Genomic DNA, 22,006 nt, shown 5'->3' on the forward strand with positions numbered 1-22,006 from the left:
GATCTTGTTAGATATTAACATTTGCTTTTTTAATAATTGAGGTGAAATAGTTAACTTGCTGGTATTTATTTAATATTAAATCTGCTACTTTTTGAGGTAATTAGCATACTCACTAGAAAGTTAATCTGCATGACAATATCTGTCGATTCATCTCTGCCTTAGTACTCATAATCAATTACTCATTGATTACCCTTATTTCATTGTTTATAAAAGGGTTTTTGCTTTTATTTAATTCAGAAAATACAGACAGGAACAAACCACGGTTACACTCGCAAGCATCAATCAGACTAGCTCAGAGAAAGAGCAAAACTGAAATAGAGGCAACTGCAATCTCTGTATGGAAAGAAATCTATTTAAATGAATGCAAAACTCTTCTGAGATCTGTTTTTATCCACTGGGAACCCATTTTACTGGAAATATCAACAAAATCTCCAACAGAACAGAAAGGATATAGTAATCCAGAGCTTACATGCAAGATTGCTTATTTAGTATTTAGATGGCTTGTGACATCCCTTCTTGATGGCAACTTGAACCTTCAGAATGTACTCCTGACTTTCTGGTGGTTTAAAAAATATGCTTTTGAAAACAACTTTACATTGGATTATGTTCTTAAAGATGGATCACTGAAAAGGGCTATATTTAAGCTTTATAGTAGCATCTGTAATGCCTCTGAAGTTGTGAAACTGAGTGATCTCTCTGTGCTTAATGGAATCATGCTCCATCTACTAGAATCTCAGGGCCTGACAGAAAATAATTTTCACGGGACAGTGAAAAAATTCTGCCTCACTGAAGTGACTGAAGTGAACAAAGGTAATTTGTTTGTTTTTTCCCACAAAAATACTCTGTCTTTTCCCTACATGTTGCCTTTGACATATGCTAAACTTCATGTCTGTTAACTTATAGCTATGATGAGAAATCATCAAATTGAAAAAAGGCTGTTCTGCTTATGAAACCTTGGAATTTGTTATATATCATAATACAGATTAAAATTTCCAGAAGATGAGTTACAGTCAAGGGCAAATAACAGTTCAGAACATTGGGTTTTAGCATAAATTATCTTTAATATCCCAAAGGTACTTTTTCAAAAGGCAACTGGACTTTGTTTTTCCTTGAAGACATTTCGCTTCTCATCCAAGAACTTCAGAAATAAAGAAGCTTGGACGAGAAGTGAAACATCTTCAAGAAAAAACAAGAAAGTCCAGTTGTCCTTTAAAAAACCATCTTTGGGACAACTGCGACCTGGATGACTAAGAATCTCCATAGATATCTTTAATATCTTTAAAACTACAGTGTACAGTAATATTTAACAGTTTGAGTCTTCAAGTATTAGTTTTTCTGCTACTTTTAAGTCAAGGCAATACAACATTTCTAGTAGCTATTCAAATATTGGGGGGGTTGAGGTTATAATGAGTGGGTTGGAAGATGAGATATTCAGTGGCAGAATTTTTGCAGACCAAATTAAATCTATAAATCAGATGCTCAAATACTAATAACTAGGAATATCTAAATTAGGCATGTCCAACTTGCCAGATGCAGAGCACATGTAGCCTTGGACAGCTAGTAATGCAGGCCCACAAGACCATAAACTTTATGTGATTTATACACATTAACTATATTGTATATTTTATATGTGGCCCAAGACTATTCCTCCTCACACAGTGTGGCCCAGGTAAGCCAAAATGTTAGATATCCAGGATCTAAATCATTCTCCATGCAGGTCATTCTCAGTACAAAATAAAAAGGGTCAATTTTAATCAGGGCAGAAGTATGCTGGGAGAAGCACATGAAAAGTTAAGACATCAGTAGCTGAGGGGAGGGAAGCTGATGGGGACAATTCGTGAATGGCATGGTGGCACCTGTCATACTGGGACATCAACAGAGGCTGAGAAGGGAAGGTATTGAGAAAATTGAGGAGCAGACCAGAGAGGTATGCTGTTGGGATTTGCTAAGAAGTGAAAGGACAGGGGATAGCATATATAAGCCTTGTCTCACTCATCTAAATTTTGCTTTGTAGGAAACTTGGAAGAATCAAAGTGTTATGGGTTTTGGCCTGACATACCATGACAGAATCTCTGCAATAGGATAGGTTCTTTCATGTTCGAAACAAAGTTGTTTCCCCACGTTATGCATATTCCTTTTGTAACTATCATTTTCTTTTTCCTAGCTGCAAGCATTTTCCTTACTTCAATTTATATTGGAGACATTTGGCTAGGAGCAAGACAACCAGACATGTTTATGAGACACATTAAATTAATATGTGGAGCAACTGATACTGAACGAAATGACAAAAAAAGGTTGGAATTTGAAGACTCGATGGTTTCTCTCTGCAAAAACATATACTCATTTTTAAATCTTCATCCTCACTTTCAGTCTTCAACTCAAACATTTGTCAACTTTCCTATCTTGAAATTAAAAAAATGAATAAAGAACCATTGTGTGAAATCCTACAGAAATTGTTTTAAAAACAACGTCTATTTTCCTACTAATAGTACAGTTGTATGTTATAATAGGCATGATTTCCAATAAACTAATATTTTTTCAGAATTTTGCAAAATTTGGTATTAGATGCTATTTTTGTACGTTTTACATTGCTGGAAAAATAATGAACAAAAACATTGAAGTAATAATTTTGCAGTAAATAAACATAGAGTAATGTTTACTGTTGTGTGAAATAAAGATGTCCATTAGAATTGCATATGCTTTGAAAATGGTTTTAGAAATGGTATTTTATTAAATGCAAGAATAAAGAAACAACCCCATTTTAAAGCAACTGCATTTTTTTTCAAGGTTCTGTTTTAATAAATCACATTAAAAGCTGACAGTGCTTTAATGGGGTGATCTTTTAAGAGCACTATGTATCAAGTTCATCATGTAGAATTCTGAGAAAAAACAAGGATATTTTTCTGAATTATTTTTGAAGCATATACAGCCCTAGTATATGTACTTCCATGCTCCAAATGAGTTTTTCCTTCCGTGAAGCTTCTAAAATGTCCATAACAGTAACCAATGTTGAAATAGTTTTCTTTAATCATTTCACTGCATAATAATTTCATGTGTAAATACTGTAACTACTATTGAGTATTCATTTCTTGTTAGAAATCTGTCCTGTTTTAAAAAGCTTATAACTATATCCAACCTTAAAATAATAGAGGTTTTACAGAAATTGCTTCAGCTAAATATGATTTCTCAGCTGCACTAACAGAAGCCATTCCTTTAATTCGAAGATACACAATGCACAAGCTTCATACAATCCCATATCTGGGTCCAGAAAAAACTGAAAGAAGACAAAATCATAGTAGTGTCAAGATTATACTTTGTTTTATGTTGGCTTTGTCATGTTACCAGGCTTGTCTGTCATATCTATTTACAAGAAATTATCTGCCACATCATTTTAAAAAAGTGCTTAGCTATTTTCCATAAGGGTGTAATGAAGTCTGACTTATGTTATGAATTAATTTGTTATATTTATTAATATATATTAAGATTTTTGAGAAAAAAACAAATAGAAAAGGGGGGAAAGGGAAAAAATGAAGTGAATCATAAGGAATTTACAAGCAAATCAAATTGGCTAAAATTAAATTTATTAAAACATTTTCAATATTAGTTTTATATAATTGAGTATCCTACATGATTATATTTAAAATCCAAGTAATATATAAACAGTAAAATGAGCATATTATAAATCAGAAAGTAATATAATGAATGATAGTAATTTCTGTTGAAACAGATCACTGAAATTTGGAATATTATCACTTTATGCTAAAAGAATTGAAATTTTAGATGTAGTACACACTCATATATGGTATTATGATCCTTAAATGGTTTCCAAGTTGAAGTACATTCTGCGTCAGATTTACTTTAGAAATATGGAAGTTATTTTGGACATAGAGGTATACTCCTACAGCTTAATTAGCCATTATTCTAGGAAGGAATTCTGTGTACTTTTCTATCAGAAGTGTAAAGAGTCCTTGCAGCAATTAACATGTACAAAGCTGCTCCAGTGTACTTTGTGGGGATATAAACTTTGATATATTTAATTAAATTGGTTGGAAAGGAAACTAACCTTTTATAAATTGTTTCAATCCATTAGAGATTGTTTTTCAGTGTTGTTGAGTTTTGCAGCATTGCTACCAAAAATGGAAAAAATGATCCAACCTGATTATTACATTTCCAGTAATTCTTAGAAAATGAACTATATTGTCATTGGAAAATTTTGCCCAACACTATTGTGTACATTGCATTACAGAAACAGAAAAAAATGTTTTTAAATTTTTATAATAATGCTGCTTCTAATAGATATATTCTAGGCAGATAAAAGGACGTGCAACTTTAATGTTGCATATACATACATAACAAATATTTGTATTTTAGAAAGTGAATAATTTATAATATAAAACCACTATATTTTGTTTCACTGAATCTCAAACATAACTACATTTTAATTAGTCTTAAATATTGTTCAATCACAATTTATTTTCAATTAGGACAAAAGTCAATCTGCAGATTCAGCCAGTTTTTTTTACAACAATTGTATATCATGTAAAAATACAAGTAATGTAATATTTCCAGTAGTAATTCAGTAGAGTAGAGCATCTGATTTTGGTTTTGTTCAATTTCCTAAATGATTTGAAGCATGATTTTGAGGCACTAAACTGTATATGTAAAGTTAACAACATTTTGTCTAATCTATGTATAAATCATTTGATATTTTTTTAGAAATTAAATTGTGGATTTCATATTTATTTTCTGTTAAATCTACCCTTTTGTATTAGATACTACAATGATTATTATATAACAAAAAAGCCAAAGTATTTTTTTAAAAAGAATGATTAAATGTTTTTTACAAAGGTATTCCTCCTAGCACATTGTACTATTTTAATATGTAGCAGGCTTCATATTTCACTTGTGAGAAGATTTTACACTGAATTATCCATATGGTAACATGGTAACCTATTATTTGAACATAGCCCTTCAATTTCTTCTCCTTGGTTATCTATAGATGTTCGTACAGTGTCATTATTAACAAGATTTTGATGAATAGTTTCTGAATAATTCCATGGAAACTTCTTGGATCCTCCAGTCCTGGGAACAAAATTGCTAAATTAAATTTGACTATCTTTAAAGTATTGTCAGGTCATATGAGGAACAATAATAACCGATAATCAAATTTCATGTAATTTATTGGCTCAAATCACAGTGAACTTTATAACAGTAAGGATTTCAACTGCATGTTTCAGTGCTAAATAAGTTTGTAATAACAATGTCTCTGTAATGTTTAGTCCCAGTAATATTTCTTTGGTCAATGCCCAGCAATACAATATTTATCTGTATGGAACTATTGCTTCATTTTCTGAGAGGTTGTCTATGTAAAATAGGTTATAAGATCAATGTATTCTGTAAATTATAAAACACTACATCAAAGATGTATAAATTAAAAGTACATATGCAGACATTCTTCCCACAAAAAATGATGTAAAAACTAATTTGTAGAAGTTTTGTAAAACATTGTAATCTTTAAAATAAAACAGCACTAAATTTGGCAGATTAGATCCAAATTTATTTCAATTTACTTTAGTTAAAACTAATCTTCTAACTAAAGTAAACTGACATGAATAAATTTGGATCTAACCTGCCAATTTTGTAGAAGGGAGTGAGGAAGTTTATAGGAATTTGATAGGTCTGCAGTATTCAATAGATACCATTCAATATCTTTTCTTGAGGTTCAAACAAATTTCTTTGGTTATTGGGCACATTTCCAATACTAAATGCATGTGATAAATATACAAATTGCTTGGGTTTATTTATTTGTATCTTGAAATACTCTTAAGCATCACAAGGACTTTACCATCGTTAAGAAGTGCTGAAAAAGTATTTTCAGAAAAACTGATTTGAAAATAATTAGGAACTCTCCTAACTATGTTTAATTTACTGTTATATTTTAAATCCAGTGGTGGGATTCAAATATGTGAACAACCGGATTTCTGTGCGGATGTGCTTCTGGAAGTCCATTCTGGGCTTTGGCAACAAAAGATTAGCTACCGGTTCTGCCAAACTGGTGCAAACTGGCTGAATCCCACCACTGTTTAAATCCAGTGGTTTATTAAATTATATGTAAGTTGGGGAGACATGATAGCAGTATTTCAGTATTTGAGGGGCTGCTACCAAAAAGAGGGGGTCATACTATTCACCAAAGCTCCAGAGGGCAGGACAACAAACAATGGTTGGAAACTGATCAAAGAGAAGCAACCTGGATGGAATTAAGGAGAAATTTCCTGACAGTAAGGACAATTAACCAGTGGAACAGCTTGCCTCCAGAAATCACTGGAGATTTTTAAGAAGAGGCTAGACAGTCATTTGTCTGAGATGGTATAGGTCGTCCTGCTTGAACGGGGCTGGACTAGGAGCACGTCCAAAGTCCCTTCCAGCTTCTATTTTCAGTATACCAATTTTTCTAGAGCTGTACAAACTTTATAACTACAAAACCATTTGTAGAATAAAAGATATTTCACTCACTTCATGGATGTTCTACCAGATCGAGACATGTAGAACAAAATGAAGAAGAGAAATGCCACAAAAGAAACAAGTCCAATCCAAAAGCCTATGACAATTGAATCTGTTGAAAAATAAATTAGAACTCTTCAAATAAATATAAATATCAGCATATTTATATACATATAATATACATGGCCTTTATTGTTTAATTATTCAAGAGGTTGTCTTCAGTGCTATATTTAAAATGTATGCAACATTTCCACTACAAATGGAAGCTATCATCCTCAGTTTGGCTGAGACTTACTGAGATCAATACGTATTAAGGTACAGTAGTAGTGAAAGTTAAATGTTGATTTTGACAGTCTTAAACATAACTAAAGTTGCAGGTGTGTGCCTAGTTACTTTCAAGAGATATTTTTCTAGTTCAACCCATTAAAATTAAATACATTTTTGTTTAAATAAAACATGCTTAGGATCTATTTCCTTTGTATTCCAGGTGTAACACTGCCATCAAAAACCTGCCCCTATGAAGGCAGGGAAGATTACACGTATCTCCACCCCTAGAATTCAAGGTTTCCCTGAGCTAGATTTCTCCTACCCTAAGATATTTATAACTGAATGACTTACCCTTTCATTTAAGGGGGGATAAAATATTTATTCCTACATAGTGGAAAGAACAGCAGTACTTACATCTGTTGGCTTTCAAATTACTTGCATCAACTGGAGGTAGATCAAAGTAATCCAGGTAATATTCATAGGGCACAGTATAATTTGTTGCATTAGTCATTTCAGTAATACAACCAAGGTAGCTTGGTACTCTAATAGATCCAGCACAAAACTACAGTGTTTCCATAATGACACGCTGTAATTGTGTGAATAATTTCTGATTTGACATCCTTAATTACCTTGACATAGCAGAACTATTCAGGCTGACCTTCATTTCTGCTGTAACAGCTGCCAAATGCTAAAATGACACTGAATGTCTCTTGTATGAGCCATGGCCCCCTCTGTTATTGTTTGTTTGTGCTAGAATCTAATGCCAACGGTACAAAATATTTTAAATTCAGATTGTTAAACAACTGTTTAAATTCATTTTAGAATATCAGATGCTGCTTGTCAAGTCTCTTGATAGAAATTTGACAAGAGTTACATAATAGATTTAATTAAAAACTTCATTTTGGGGTAGGGTTTGGGTGATTCAGCTATCTGAATCCCAAGAAGTATAAACGTTTGAGAGGCCCAGCAGGGTCCCCACGACTACCTGTAACACACGTTTAGGCTTTATCACAAATTTCTTTTGTTTTTTTATACATTTACGCGGTTTTTTTTAAAAAATAGTACAGTAGTGCATTAGAGAATAGTACAATCTAAATGCAAGCCACGATTCAGAACTAAATGAAACTGGCGTCCATATTTCTCGTTCTTCAGGCGAAACGCGCTCGCAAACCATCAAGCTCAGCTCTAAGCTGTTCGCGTTCAAACAGCTTCCACCGCGAATCCATCAACGCAGGCCTTTGCAGGTGGCGGGAGAGCGTGAGTTAGTGCGCATGCGCACAAATTCTCCCTCCTTTCTCCTGCCCCGCGACTGCTTCTGCCTCCTCTCCTTGGGAAAGAAAACGAAACAACCTTGTAGAGAGGGGCCGCCCATTATTTCCGGTACTGAGGCAAGAGAGGAGGCGGAGTTCGGCGCGGGTGGCTTGGAAAAAAAATGGCGGCGTTTCCATTTGAAGAAAGCTCTCTGCCGATGGAAACATTTTCTGACAAACTAGGGCCCGATAACCAGGAAGGGCCGGGTGCAGAGGACCTGCCTATGGTGTTCCTCTGCGCCGGATGCAAACGGCCTGTAGGAGACACGCTCAGCTGGGAGACTAACGACGAGGACACCAATTGCATCCTGCTTAAGAGTCAGTGGGGGGGGGGGGAAACGCGCGCGGCTACCTAGCAACGCTGCGCGCGGTTGGTCGAAATTCTTTTCCCACGCGTGCGCGAGCACTCCGTTCCATTCCTCGAGGCGCGTACGGCCTGCTTGTGGTTTAGGCAGTGGCCAAAGACTTTCTGTCATTCATGTCTTTCTCTGGTTGCGGTTCTCTGTTAACAAGTAACGTAGTACAGGTAGTCGTCGACTTACAACAGTTCATTGAGTGACCGTTCTCAAAAAAAGTGACTTACGTCCATTATCACCTTTACAACCTTTGTAGCCTCCCCATGATCCGTGTGATCAAAATTCAGATGCTTCGCAACTGGTTCGTACTTACGGTTGCTGTTTCCGAAGGTCACGTGGTTGCCTTTTGCAACCTTTGGACAAGCAAAATCAAGGGGGAAGCCAGATTTCCTTAACAGCCATGTTACCAACTTATCAACTGCAGTGATAAGTTGGCAAGATAACTGGCAAGAAAGGGCGTAAAATGGGGCGAAATTCACTTAGCAAATGTCTCACTTAACAACAAGTTGTGAGCTCAATTGTGGTTGTAAGTTGAGGACTACCTGTAGTCGGCAACAGTCTCTTCTAGGCTAAACTTTTCTCCCATTCTCAGATTATTTAGATTTCTTTTTTTCTAAGAACTCAATAATGTTTGTTGATTGTTGAACTTCAGTTGCGGAATCCCAAACCCAAGTTAAGTTGCAGTTTGAATTTGTGATCTGCAACAAATTTCATGTTCAACAAAGCTGGTTTATCTGTTGCTTAGGTTGCATATGCTGTTTCACTGCATTGTATTGTTTTTTTTTAACTCACTTTTAGTTTTCTATGTTACATATTCATTTGAATGGCGGTTTTTATGCCCCCCCCCTTGGAATGGAATATAAATGCTTTAATTGTTAAACCAAAAGCTTTGTTATCTTTCTTGGCCCGAAGACTATCATACAATCTTGACATTGCTTTCTGTATTCTTTGGTTTGTTAAAGTGGCCTGCCTTTTTAAGAGAACATTTTGTTTCTGCTGCTTTGATGTGTACCTTTCACATTTCAGGTGTTACACTCAATGTCTCAGTACACAAAGAGCAAAAACTTTCAAGCCAGGCAGGTGAAACTGGCTGGTAAGTTATGATTAGAACTTCAGAATGAAAGTTATAATTGACCTATAGCAGAACTTCACGTTGGTGTAGCTGATTATTTTTGATCAAAGTGGGGTTTTTTTGTTTGACATGCCCATGTAGTTTAATAGTAACCATATTTAGATGCCCTACTGTTTAATTTATCTGAATCCAGCAAACTAATAGTAATATTTGTGTTAGACCAATTCATTATCACAACATAGTACATTTTTTTCATTTTTTTGAAATCAAGAGGCAAGAGGAAGGAAAATGGGAGATCAAACCCTGAATGTGAGGATAAAATCTGTAAGAGATTATGTCTGTTTCTCCAGGAACTTTCAGTATTATTTGCTTCATTTGCAGGAAATCTAAATTAGAGCATATTATTAAAAATCTGATGTTTTGCTTTACAGTATTCTTGAAACCTTGTTTTGCTCTGGCTGCAACCTGAACCTTGGAAACATTTATAGATGTACCCCAAGACATCTTGACTATAAACGAGATTTGTTTTGCTTAAACATAGACTCTCTAGAAAGGTAAGTGAACTTACAATGGAACTTGCTAATCACATTTTCCTTATAATCTCTTAAGTCAGTGGTTCTCAACCTGTGGGTCGGGACCCCATTTGGGGTCGAACGACCATTTCACAGGAGTCGCCAAACAACGCAGTCCGCCATTTCCCCCCCCCCTTTCCTTAGCTGTGCTACTCCCTTTTATTCTATTGGCTTTTGAAAGCCAATAGAATAGACTCTCTTGAATAGAGTCTAATTCTATTGGCTTTCAAAAGCCAATAGGAATTGTCCAGGCTGTCTCTGCCCTGCTGAGCCCGCCAAAAGTCCCATTCTGCAAACGGTGCTGCACCAGTTGAGTAGTCCTCGACTTACGGCCGGTTGAGTAGTCCTCGACTTACGACCGGTTGGGGGTCGTGGCATTAAAAAGGTTGAGAACCACTGTCTTAAGTAGAATTGGTTACTTCAGAGATTTAACTTCTTCAATTACAGATTTTTATTTTGCTGCAAAGGCAAATGGAATGTTTCAAGTCTAATGGAATAATATTTATTACCTATTGCTTTAAATTTATGAAGCATCATTTTTTGTGCTACTGTTTTGTGGAAGAAGAAAAATACATCAGAAATGGCAGCCCTCGTTTTTGTTTGATTTCAAGCACTGAGATTCTTTCATTTCTTCTTTCTCCCTCAAATATTATATCCATCTCTTTATGAAAAAATAAGTCTATATAAGTTCCAGAGATAAGGAGTTATAATCACATATCTATAGTAGTACTTTAACACTGTTGACATTGTGTATATATTGTTTACTTAGAATTTTGGTGTTTGCATAATTCTAATCACAATGGTTTTTCTTTTTTAAAATTTTTGGTTCTAAATCTCAATGTGGGAATAAAATAGAGCCATCTGTAAATGAAAAAAAATAATAATTTAATAGCACATTTTTCAATTAACTAATGTCATTAAAACACAGCTCACAGAATCTTATGCCTTTTAATAAAAATGTAATAAATGTTAATCAAAATATGTTGGAAAGATGCTACTACATTCTTTGTGATTTTTTGCTACCATAGATTAACACAGCTGTCCTGCAAATCTCCATACTTGGGTGGGAATCAGTCCTCTTTATTTTCAGAAACACTTGACCAATAAAAATCAAATATTCTTAGTGAACAAGTGAAAACAGAAAGTTACAAGGGTCTTCTGGACATTCTTTTTAAAATGACATTGAATTGGTTGATCATTTACTTAGGTTTTGAATTCATAAGACTCATTAGTAATATTAGTGTTAATCATTACTACTACAGAAAAATGAGAATTGTTTTCTTTTCCTTAATCACTGCCATTGACGGATTCTATTGCAGTAAGTTCTATAGTTATGATTGTTCCCATAAATGATTGTTATGCTACTTATAACTATAAATGTCTAAGTTATACCTTAGGGTCATCAGAACAAAAAGCTGACATTGATGAGGAACCTCTCACACTTGAAAGTCGAGCTAATTTAGAAGAATCATTAGGAAGGGTAAGATAATTATTCTGTATTTATATTTTGCCTTTCATCCTTATTTATTTAGATGTATTATGATGGATTCTTAAAATCTTTTATTCATACATAAGTAAAATTCTGCCAATAGCAGCTAAGGGAAAATTTGGGTGGAAAAGAAATACATTTCTTTATTCTTTCCTTTGTACTTTTGTATGAAAATATAATTGTTTTTCTGATTAAACATATATTAGCACTAGTTTTATATGTTCATGCAACTGCTTAAGCTTTTTGCACAATGCTGATTTGAGATCAATGTATCATGCAATTCCAAATCCCTATTATATCAGTTATAAGATAGGGGAATGAAAGGTAGTATCCGCTCTGACTGTCCTCAGATTGTACTGATGAAGTAGGAGAAAAATGGTATATTAAATTGATTTTTTAAAAATTGTATTTAACAGGCAGAAACAATACTGAAAGCACTAGAACAACGGTTATCTGCAGTGGAATCAAGTTTTGCAATGCTTCACAATATTGGCTGAAAAATATGACTATTGCTGTAAAATTGTTGGATTACTGCAAGAGTCTAGTCACAAATTATAAAACTCTACTCAGTCTTCTAATTAAGACTACAGACACTTGAGAAACAAAAACAAAATCTCTAAAGTTGAATAAATTTCTAGGAAATCTTGTAAATATGCCCACGTTGGTCCTTTTACAATATTTTTAATCTCAAACATTCTAAATAATTGAAATTCCAATAATCTTGTCTGTGTTTTTGTCCTTTCTGTTTTGTATACTGCATACAGTTTCTTACTTTGATTGGCAGCTTAGATTGGAATGTACATCATCCACTTTTTGTGGAAAAGATGATTGCTTTGGATACCTTATGGTTTTCAGAGCATTACAGTTGAATCTTTTATGTATTGTAGCAGCCATGTAATTGTCTACTAGTTTAAGATATTGATATATTATGTGTAATATACTGGCAGAGGCTATATCCATACATATTTCTTAGCTTGTATTGTTCCAATGTTTTTTTTTTACTGTACTTTGAAATATTCAAGAATAAAAAACTCTTCCAGAAAATACAAACTAACATGGCAAGAAATTCTTAACTAAAAAGAAAACCTAGAAATAAATTGACTGTACTAGATACTTTACAAAATAAAGTGGCAAAAGTTACATAATTTAAAGGTTTGCCATTGTATTTTAGAAGAATTGTTTTTTAAATATCAGGAATGTTCTTTAAAAATCAAAATACTTGAATGCAATGATGTAAATGTTTCAGTAAAAATAAAAAATATATAGTTGAACTGGAATTTAAAATTCAGTTAAGTTTTATTGTAAGTCTTTGTGCTTATTTATTACTTTATTCTGTAATGAAGAATAGAATAGAAGCTACATGTAATTTGCCACACTGAAATGCCTTTTATGTTCCAAATAAATCTAGGTGGGATTAGTCATCACAGATTTCTCATTATGTTGTAGCACATTTTGTTCATCTAAATAGAACACATCATGCTGGTTTGTCTTTATTTTTTTCTTCTTTAGAAATGGAAAAAACAGCTACTATTCATCAAGCTATAATTTGATACATAACGTATGTACATATGCTTGTATATTATGTATGGATAGAATGGGGTATGTTGAATAAAACAAAATCTGTATTGACATGATGTTTTACACCGCTTTGCTGCTTCAATACAAAGAAATGGCTAACCATTGCCAATTAGGTTAGAATATCATACAGTAATAACTAACCATTTAATACTTCAAGAACAGGTAAATTTACATAAATTCTATTTCCAAAATCTATAGAAAAGCTAAGATTTAATTGCTCTTTGAAATATTGGCAGAGATGCAGCTCTTTGTACAAGCATTTTCTTTCAGATCTGAATCAGTTACAAAAATGCATTATGCTGGTGTCTTCATTTAGAAACATGAAATTTATAACTAGACTAACATTCCCGATCTTTTTTGTTATTAGAGACTAACAGCGTCTCTGGGAATAATGCAAAGAGATATCCTATAAAACCAATTACTCTTTGTTTAAAGGCAGCAAAAGCTTGGTACCTTATAAGCCTGTTACTAGCAGGAGTTTGAAATTTTAAGCATGCTTCCCATTGTTACTCTTCTACCTGTTAAATTAGAAGTGCAGTCTTACTGTTCCATTGGAATGATCCTGATTGCACTGAGTAAGTTCTAATAATTAGCATGTACTGAATCATAAATCTAATGATTGGAATATATCAGTTCAGCTTAAAAATAGATAATAGAGACACATACATTTTTAAATATGTTAATATAAATTCCAAGGTGTGTGTGGGCAGAAATTGTCAAGGGTAACCATGCATGAATTTTAATTGTTTTCATGGATTAATAGTGTAGACTTTTAAAGGGTGGTTCGTGTTAATTTTTGTTCCCCCTTTTCATCCCAGAGATTAACTGTAAATCTGTGCCAAATGTTAGGATATACTTGCACTGACTGTTGAAAGCTTTTTAAAATTTACACAGGAGTGATAATATTTTTGTTTTTTATCCCTAATGTGAGATAATAACAGCCATGTTAGTTTTGAAAGATCGTAAATGGTTTGCTATTTGTTCCCACCATAAACAGCAATCATTGTAAAAGGTTTCTTAGGAAGACATAAGAGTGCATTCAGATGTCCTGCACAGATAAATAACAAAATAGCTGCAGCATTTGTTCTGATATAATTGGATTGACATTTTATTAGGAAGTCCATTTTGCTGCATGCTTTTCTTAATATCCAAACAGAATAGCATGCTCAAACTTTGGTCTCTTTAAAGTTACTAGTTTTTAACTAAGAACTAGATCTTTCCTCAAGGTCATCTCTCTGAAGCTATCCCAGCCGAAAGAGGGGAAAGGCAAGGCGGTATACTGTCCCCCTTTTCAATTTCTACATTAATCCAATAATACAGCTGCTCATGGTCCCTGCTCATCATCTTCCTGTTTTGATAGAACTAGTGATTTTTGGCACTTTTATATGCAGATTATATGATTCCCATGTATGTTTCTCAGGTAGGAATGAGAAGGGCACTAGTTTTTTCTGCCTAGAAGATTATTAATGAACAAAAAACAAAGAGTTCTAGCATTTGCTTGACACCACCATAAAATGGCACAAATGACAATTAATGGGATTCCAATTGAGCACCACTAGCTTGGAGTGCTGTTGCACAGCAATCTATCTTGGAATACACATCTTTTCTACTAGGCTAATGGTGTTAAGGCTAGCTCCAGAGCTATTCAATGTTTTTAGCTGTCTTTATTTTTATCCTTATTTTGTATGCTGCCCAGTGCCCACTGGAGTTGGATGACCAATATAAGGTATTAGTGGCCAAGACTATGCTTCAGCTTCTGTACCATACTTAGGCATTAAAAATACCAGATCCGCTCAGTGCTTCAGGCCTTCCCTCTGTTTGCAAAGCTTTTTCCTGCAGGTCTCGTCCAGGCCTCCCTTTGCAGAGAACAGAGGCCTAAAGTACCATGAGATCAGGCAAGATCGGTAGCAATAGGCAGGGCAAATTTTGCAGAGTCTCTGCGGTCATTTGTAAGTGCGAATGACTGCTGTGGTGCTGCAACATTCGTAATTTTGGGACTTGGGGGGGTTAAGTCATAACTTCAAACGGTCACTAAATGAACTATCGTAACGTGGATTACCTATACTTCTAATTAAACACTAGTTAGAGAAAAACTGATTAAAAAGAAAAATAGAATTAGACAAAGAATGAGATGAAAACAAGACTGTAAGAGAACTATTCCTAAAACTACTAATATTTAGCTATCACAAAATATCATACAAAAATCAAGGAAATATATACTAAGGAGATGTCCAGTCATTACTTGGTTCAAAGGTATAGCTAATGTGAATTTGCAATAGGAAATGTTGGTTCAGGAGCAGAATAATACCTTACATTGAATACTACAGGATGACTGGCCAATATCAAGGCAGATCTAGGGAGAGAGGGGAACTGTACTGGATGCAGGTATCCTGTTAGATGCTTTGCTACCCAATCTTGTGTTCAAAGGAAGCTCTATACACTAAAGATTTTATTCCTAAATATGGATGCATAAGATTTCAATGTAGACTTCATTTCAGCGATGCTATCTCAAAACTAACCAATAAGCTACAGTAATAATACACAAATGTAATGCCTGAAAGCAATATTGTTTCTACAAATTTAGGTTCCCCTACATGAATTATAGTATGAAATGAACTTTACCATCCCCATATGGTAAAGAACACATTGGCTGTCAAATCCAATTTATGGATTTTCAGAATGTAGTTAGCCCGTATGTACTGTATGTATTATTTTTTAGTCAGTATTGTCCATGTCCTTAAAATGTCTTCAAGGTACATGCTAATGGGATTATGGCCCAAATATGGTAACATAATTAAAGTCTCTCTCTGTACACATAGATTTATGCAGGATATAATTCTAACATATCTAAAGACACCCAGGCTGGAGAAGACTTCTCCATGTCTGAGCTTCTAGAAACAAAAATATTGAGAGAATAGAATAGAATAGAATAGAATAGAATAGAATAGAATAGAATCTGGAAGGGACCTTGAAAATCTTCTAGTCCAGCCCCCTGCTCAAGCAGGAGAACCTATACCATCTCAGACAAGTGACTGTCTGGCCTCTTTTTAAACATCTCCAGTGATGGAGCACCCACGATTTCTGGGGGCAAGCTATTCCACTGGTTAATTGTCTTCATTGTCAGGAGGACATATAGATTCATATTCTGGAACAGGAAAGAAGGTAATGATTTTAGTGTGACTGATTAGGCACATATTAGATTTATCTTCCTTGATATGGTCACTAAAACAGCAATTTCATATTTGTCTATTGTGTATTCTATTCTACCACAAGATGGCATGTTTGCCCTCTAGCTGTTCTTTTTGGCCTTTTAATTTTGTTATTGCTTCATTATTTCAGGTCTGATACATGGTCCATTAATTTATCATTAGTTCCTCAAATTTACAAATCAAAATAGGAAGCATTAGGTCTTTCTAACAACCCATTACTTAACTGGAAATGTTGTGCGAGTCATTTCTGTTCAATTCAGTTGTATTCATTTTTTTTTCATTCAATAAAAATGGGTTTTTACTAGTCAATTTATTTTCTATATTCCCCTTTTTAGATTTTAATGGTATTATGCCAGTTTATTTGGGGAAGAATGCTGGTTAATATATTGCTGGTTACTAAAGACACTTAGTGCAAACACTACTAACCAAGATTGTGGGCTAGTTCTTAAAAACAGCAGCTGAAGCAGTAAATCTGCACATTCTCAACTTCAGTTTACAACTGGAAGATCATGTTGATTCTTACAAGAAATCCACCCTCATGTGACACATGTCTGACTTGAAAGCCCCTATATTAAAATGATCAGAAATTGTACAGCTTGATAAAGTATTCCATTTAGCTTAACCAAGTCCATCAAACTGCCGGTCCATGGGCTGAATGTGTCATGCCAAAACTGTGCCCACCCCATTGCTGGCAATTGAAAAAAAGTTGCAATATGGCGTAACACGTCACCTGACGTTGCGAGTTTGACACCCTTGATCTAATGCAAACTAGTGCTCTGTAGATATGTTGAATTCCTGACCAGCAAAGCTGCTGACAAAGTGGGCTGCAACTATCACTCAGTGCCTCCAGATGATACCAAGTTACAAAATATAACCCTAATGTAATATTCATTCATTCATTCATTCATTCATTCATCTTTATTAAATTTGTTGCCCACCCATCTTACTACAAGATAACTAATGTTACAGAAGAAGTATATATTTGCCTTAGAAAAATATTCTCAGTTTGTATCTTATGTAAAAATAACTGAATAAATTTTTGAAGCTTTGTATCTACTTCTGCTTACCACTCCCAACGTAGAGAGCAATGTAACAAGTTGATTATAACCATTGTTCTTATGACCTCTATCTTCAGTTCAGATGCAAAACTACTTATAAGTGTGAATAATATATATGTATTTATGGCTGTAGATTACAGTAATCCTCCCAAACTAACCATTCTTTTCAATATCTATTTTTTATTTTGAAATTTTGTAAACTTTCCATAGGTTCTAAATCAAAGTGTAAATAACTTTTCTGCAAGCAGAAATTAACCACACACATTTGTTAAAATGTATGTTTAAAACAATTATATCTTGTATTATGTCACTTTTTAAAGATGCTACATTATAAAGAGGAGTGGTAGCAAGCCCTGGCATATATAGACAATTTTGGACTTCTGCCTCGGCACATTCCTTTTAATAATAAAGATGCTACATTTGATGGCGTTGGTATACATTTTAAAAGTATCCTGCTGAATTCTAATTAGTTTCACTATTCAACTGTTCTTTATCTATCCAGATAATGGCTGGGTACCCCAAATGACTGCTAAAGTAAGAACTTCAGTCAACATTCCAGACAAATCATTGTGATCTTGACTTCAAAGTTAGGAAAGAAACCAATCTTCTTTCAAAAGACTTAGATATAGGCCACATTTATTTCAGAACCACCAGATGCTCTGATTGAGAAAAAAAATGACCCATTATTTCTAAGAGCAAACCTCTGTTATCAGTTATTGGATAATCCAATGTGTTGCAAGCTTTCCAGCTTAATCTATCACAGAATGAATTTTCCAGTTTTTTAAAAACAAGAAAAGTTACAATTTAATTTTGTCCTGTTAAATGAGAGTTAGCTTTCATATATGTATCTGCCTAGTGGTTAGTAGCTCAGAAAACTGTTTTCTGGTGCCCAGTAAAAGAAACATATTTACTTTGTTTTCAGAAGCTTATGAAAAGTGGCATTATACTTTTTTATTGTTCAAAGGTGGAATCTAGATTCAAAAACAAAATATAGGATTCAGCCTTCCATCCTTCCAAGGTCGGTAAAATGAGGACCCAGATTGTTGGGGCCAATATGCTGACTCAGTAAACCACTTAAAGAGGGCTGTAGAGCACTGTGAAGTGATATATAAGTCTAAGTGCTATTGCTAGTAGTAGTGAACAGTGATAGAAAGGAATTCCTGACCTAAATATTTCAAATCTATTGTTTATAGAAACAATTGAAAAGCTTAGGTGAAGGAATAAATAAATTATTAATACCAAATACAAATCAAATAGATATAAGGAACGTGGGTGTCAATTTAAATTTAAATGTGATAATTTAGGAAAGATCCTGGCAAAGAGGAAGATTTGGTTCGTAAATAGAATATTCAGAATAGCAAATTATAAAAGAAAACCTACAGGGGTAGGCTCAAACTACATAACATAAGAGATATCCAACTCCTGAGAGTACTGTACATTACTAATTGAAAGAGGAGGCTTTGACCTTTTTTTTTCCTTACATCATTTCTCCAACGCAAACTTCCAAAGTTACATTTGCTCTGCTTTAAAAACACATGTAAGAATCAAAATAATGTCCTATCATAAATCTCTCAACTGTCTTTTACCCTGTGGAGATGCAGTTCTGTCTCTTTTGAGCATGGGAACCCTTCACTCTGGTGTATTTTATAATCATAACCATCTCTGAAGGCATTATCTCTCTCATTAGACTGTATTTAAGTGTCCTGATCAATATGGTAACATTTGCCCTGTGATTTACTATAATTTTTTCTACTGTGTGATTTGGGTTATTACTTGAGTAATCTAAAGTTATTTCTGAATCGGTTTCCATCACAGACTCCTCCTCTTGAAGCCTGCTGGATGGTATCCAGGTTGATCTGTGTTGAGCTGATAAAGACCATCCATTGCTTGGTCTGGTTTTTTTTTTTTTTTTTTAGTAAGGGCTGCCTCTATCTCTATGCATTATCTATGCATACAATTGGAATTCTTATGCAATTTTTTAAAAAATTATAAATGTGAAGTTCTTTGGGAAGATATATTCTTCCAAAATTGTTACAAAGCATGGTCAGCCATCAATATAGTATATCATTTGCACTTCTTTCTACAAATTTTATATTTTTCCCAAAGAAATATGACTAGTGAAGCAATAATAGCCTATCTGTTATTTCCCCCCCACAATAGGTAATAATTCCATGTTTAAACCAACATCCTACAGAAATCCCTTCTAAGAATAACTCACTTTTATTTCCTTCTCAGATGCACATTTCTGTGGGTTTGCAGCTTAATGTATGCTAGCCCATTCAATAAAGAGTGTTTTGTTTCCTGCAAAGTGGAGAGAACCTTCTTCTCCATCCTGACTTTAAAGGTCCATATATATAAACTGAAGCAGCTGGGTGAATCAATACGCTAAATAAACAGTACTCATATGGAAAAACTTAGAAATCCCTGCCAAGCCGAGAGAGATGAAGGAATATGCATTTGGTGATGATTGTTAAACCAAATGATTTGTGGAGGGCTGGGCTGATGAAAGGTCAGTTTGTTGAGTTTGGATAGTGACTCCTGTTTTCTCATAGTGTCAAAATGCTGAAAATAAAGTATGCTTTTATTTGTTTGTATCTCATATCACAGGACACACCTCCCAGTTTTTACTTACATATTTGATACAACAATGAAACTTTGCTAATCTTAGTCCCCATTAGAAATGAAAGAATATGACCATTGTGGCTTTTCTGTTTTTCACGAATCTATCAAATTGGGGAGGGGAGGGAGGTTTCCTTCCGTTTCTCTTTTTTGAGAAGTCTGCTTAATGAGAATGTTTAGTCAGTTGTGTATAGTTTGAAGCACAGTTCTCTAAAAATGAGTTTTGGGTGAAGTTTGTCTAATATACATGATTTTTGCAAATATTTCTCTTATATAGTGCTTCTTTTGTGTGATGTCATTTTTGACCAGGATGATCACTTTGCAAACTGAGATCATTTTTAATGTGTATGATTGTATATAGAAAAACATATTTTTATGTTAGGCAAGTAGGACAATGTGAATGTATATTTTTATTCTTATCCTAATTAACAATGTATAAATGTCTCTCTCTATAAATTGGAATGAAAGCATATAAATCAGGATGAAAGCTACATAGAACTGGAATATATTTTATAGAAGTATGGATGTCTGTGTCTTGGCAAGTTGGGAGACCTTAACAAATCTTGCCTTAGCTCTTAACTACAGAGGGTCAAGACCTGATTAGAACTTGATGGGAATCTTCAGCAAATGTCAATGCTGTAGGATAAACTGGGATTTTAGAAGAAGAAGAAGAAGAAGAAGAAGAAGGAGAAGGAGAAGGAGAAGGAGAAGGAGAAGAAGAAGAAGAAGAAGAAGAAGAAGAAGAAGAAGAAGAAGAAGAAGAAAGCAATGGCAATCATTTCTATACTTTTGCTAAGAGAGCTACATCCGTCTTTCCATGAGGTTTTCATGAGTTGAAATAGAATAGAAATGAATAGAAAGAAATTCTATTTTATGAGTACCGTATCTGTAAATATAAGTAGTATAAGTAGCCTTGCTGCAAAGAAAACAAAATTCCAGTTTTCATCTTTGTATCTGCTACTGTGAATGGACAACTGTATAGATTTCAGTGAACATTTTTGTAAGAGATGAAAATTCAGATGCTTGGAATTCGCAAGTATCTCAATGCTCCAATTGATTAAAAGTGGCTTGGTAATTGATAATATGACTTGCATGCTATTTAGAGAGTATGTGAGCAATATAATGCTGTAAAATGTTTTGGTATAAGATTATTTAAGGACATTCCCGTGCTATTTTCTGTATCTCATTCATGCCATATATTGTGCAAAACTGAGCAACTGACCTGAGCTAAGATGAGAATTTGACAGGTGGTAAATTCCTCTTAATAAAAGGCTTGCAAACCATTCTATGAATTTTAGTGATCCCATTTCTCCCATTCTAAGTCATTGCTGGTGGTTGGTATGAATATCATGCATAGCTAACAATATGCTTCCTCTTATTAATAGTATGGCATTAAATTGTTCCATGCAGCTGTTATTAGATAAAATTAAAATCTCTTTCTAAACAAATGATGCATTACAAGAAACATTGCAATGCTATGCAGTAACATTATGCATTTTTTTTCACATTTTCTGTTCTGTAGCTTAGTTAAAAACGATACAATTCTAAGAATAAAAAAGCATCAGGAAACACACATGAAAGACAGCACATACTAAAGCAGGGGGCTATGAAGAGACCTAAGATGTCACATGTGTAATGAGAGCCAAGTTAGCAGAATATATTATGGGGGGGGGGAATTATATGAAACCAAAATGTTATAAAAGCAGTTACTTGAAAGGAAATGTTACCTAAAAGGAAATGTTCCCCATATTCACCCTCTGACATCCTGGGTATTAGCCTACTCACGTCTATTAATACAATTTCAGACGGTCATATCATGTATTGGCTAAGTATAATCTGCTTTTGACTATCCTATAGCAAACAAGGCACACAAAAGTAATTGGCCTTTGGCAGTCAGAGAATGTAATAGTTTTATTCCGAAATCACAGTTGCGATTTATGAGAATGGCTATATGTAGGTTGCAGCCTTCTGAATG

At 34.2% G+C, this 22,006-nt stretch overlaps 3 protein-coding genes across 6 annotated transcripts in view; 2 read left to right on the forward strand and 1 right to left on the reverse strand.

The window, feature by feature from the left end:
• Positions 1–2,548, forward strand: part of URB1 (URB1 ribosome biogenesis homolog) — a 69,965-nt gene extending 67,417 nt beyond the window's left edge. For all 3 annotated transcript variants that reach the window (XM_039319335.1, XM_039319338.1, XM_039319328.1), the window contains 2 exons: positions 238–810; positions 2,165–2,548. In XM_039319335.1, the coding sequence (XP_039175269.1) occupies positions 238–810; positions 2,165–2,421 (830 nt within the window). In that variant the 3' untranslated portion in view covers positions 2,422–2,548. The remainder of the gene's footprint in view (positions 1–237; positions 811–2,164) is intronic.
• Positions 2,549–4,513: 1,965 nt separating this feature from the next.
• On the reverse strand, positions 4,514–7,316 carry LOC120297122 (melanocortin 2 receptor accessory protein). Its single transcript, XM_039319383.1, has 3 exons — positions 7,183–7,316; positions 6,514–6,613; positions 4,514–5,082 (listed from the first exon to the last, which is right to left on the reverse strand). The coding sequence occupies exons 1-3, from the start codon at positions 7,277–7,279 to the stop codon at positions 4,917–4,919; spliced, it is 363 nt and encodes a 120-aa protein (XP_039175317.1). The 5' UTR covers positions 7,280–7,316; the 3' UTR covers positions 4,514–4,916.
• A 742-nt stretch (positions 7,317–8,058) lies between these two features.
• On the forward strand, positions 8,059–21,314 carry MIS18A (MIS18 kinetochore protein A). 2 transcript variants are annotated; one of them, XM_039319372.1, is made up of 5 exons: positions 8,059–8,396; positions 9,461–9,527; positions 9,938–10,060; positions 11,465–11,558; positions 13,077–21,314. In XM_039319372.1, the coding sequence occupies exons 1-5, from the start codon at positions 8,201–8,203 to the stop codon at positions 13,110–13,112; spliced, it is 516 nt and encodes a 171-aa protein (XP_039175306.1). In that variant the 5' UTR covers positions 8,059–8,200; the 3' UTR covers positions 13,113–21,314. The 2 variants fall into 2 exon arrangements, with proteins under 2 accessions (XP_039175306.1, XP_039175298.1); XM_039319364.1 differs by having other exon boundaries at positions 11,984–20,705.
• Positions 21,315–22,006: the final 692 nt, after the last annotated feature.

Source organism: Crotalus tigris, unplaced genomic scaffold (genome assembly GCF_016545835.1).
Source record: "Crotalus tigris isolate CLP2741 ecotype Arizona unplaced genomic scaffold, ASM1654583v1 scf7180000017601.7605149639:7615979, whole genome shotgun sequence".
NCBI lineage: Eukaryota > Metazoa > Chordata > Lepidosauria > Squamata > Viperidae > Crotalus > Crotalus tigris.

Coding starts and splice junctions, on each gene's coding strand:
- LOC120297122 (XM_039319383.1), bottom strand. CDS start 7,279: ATGACTAATGCAACAAATTATACTGTGCCCTATGAATATTACCTGGAT. Junction 6,614..7,182: donor TAATTTGAAAGCCAACAGAT/GTAAGTACTGCT, acceptor ATTTTTCAACAG/ATTCAATTGTCATAGGCTTT. Junction 5,083..6,513: donor TCTGGTAGAACATCCATGAA/GTGAGTGAAATA, acceptor TTTTGTTCCCAG/GACTGGAGGATCCAAGAAGT.
- MIS18A (XM_039319364.1), top strand. CDS start 8,201: ATGGCGGCGTTTCCATTTGAAGAAAGCTCTCTGCCGATGGAAACATTT. Junction 8,397..9,460: donor CAATTGCATCCTGCTTAAGA/GTCAGTGGGGGG, acceptor TTCACATTTCAG/GTGTTACACTCAATGTCTCA. Junction 9,528..9,937: donor CAGGCAGGTGAAACTGGCTG/GTAAGTTATGAT, acceptor TTTGCTTTACAG/TATTCTTGAAACCTTGTTTT.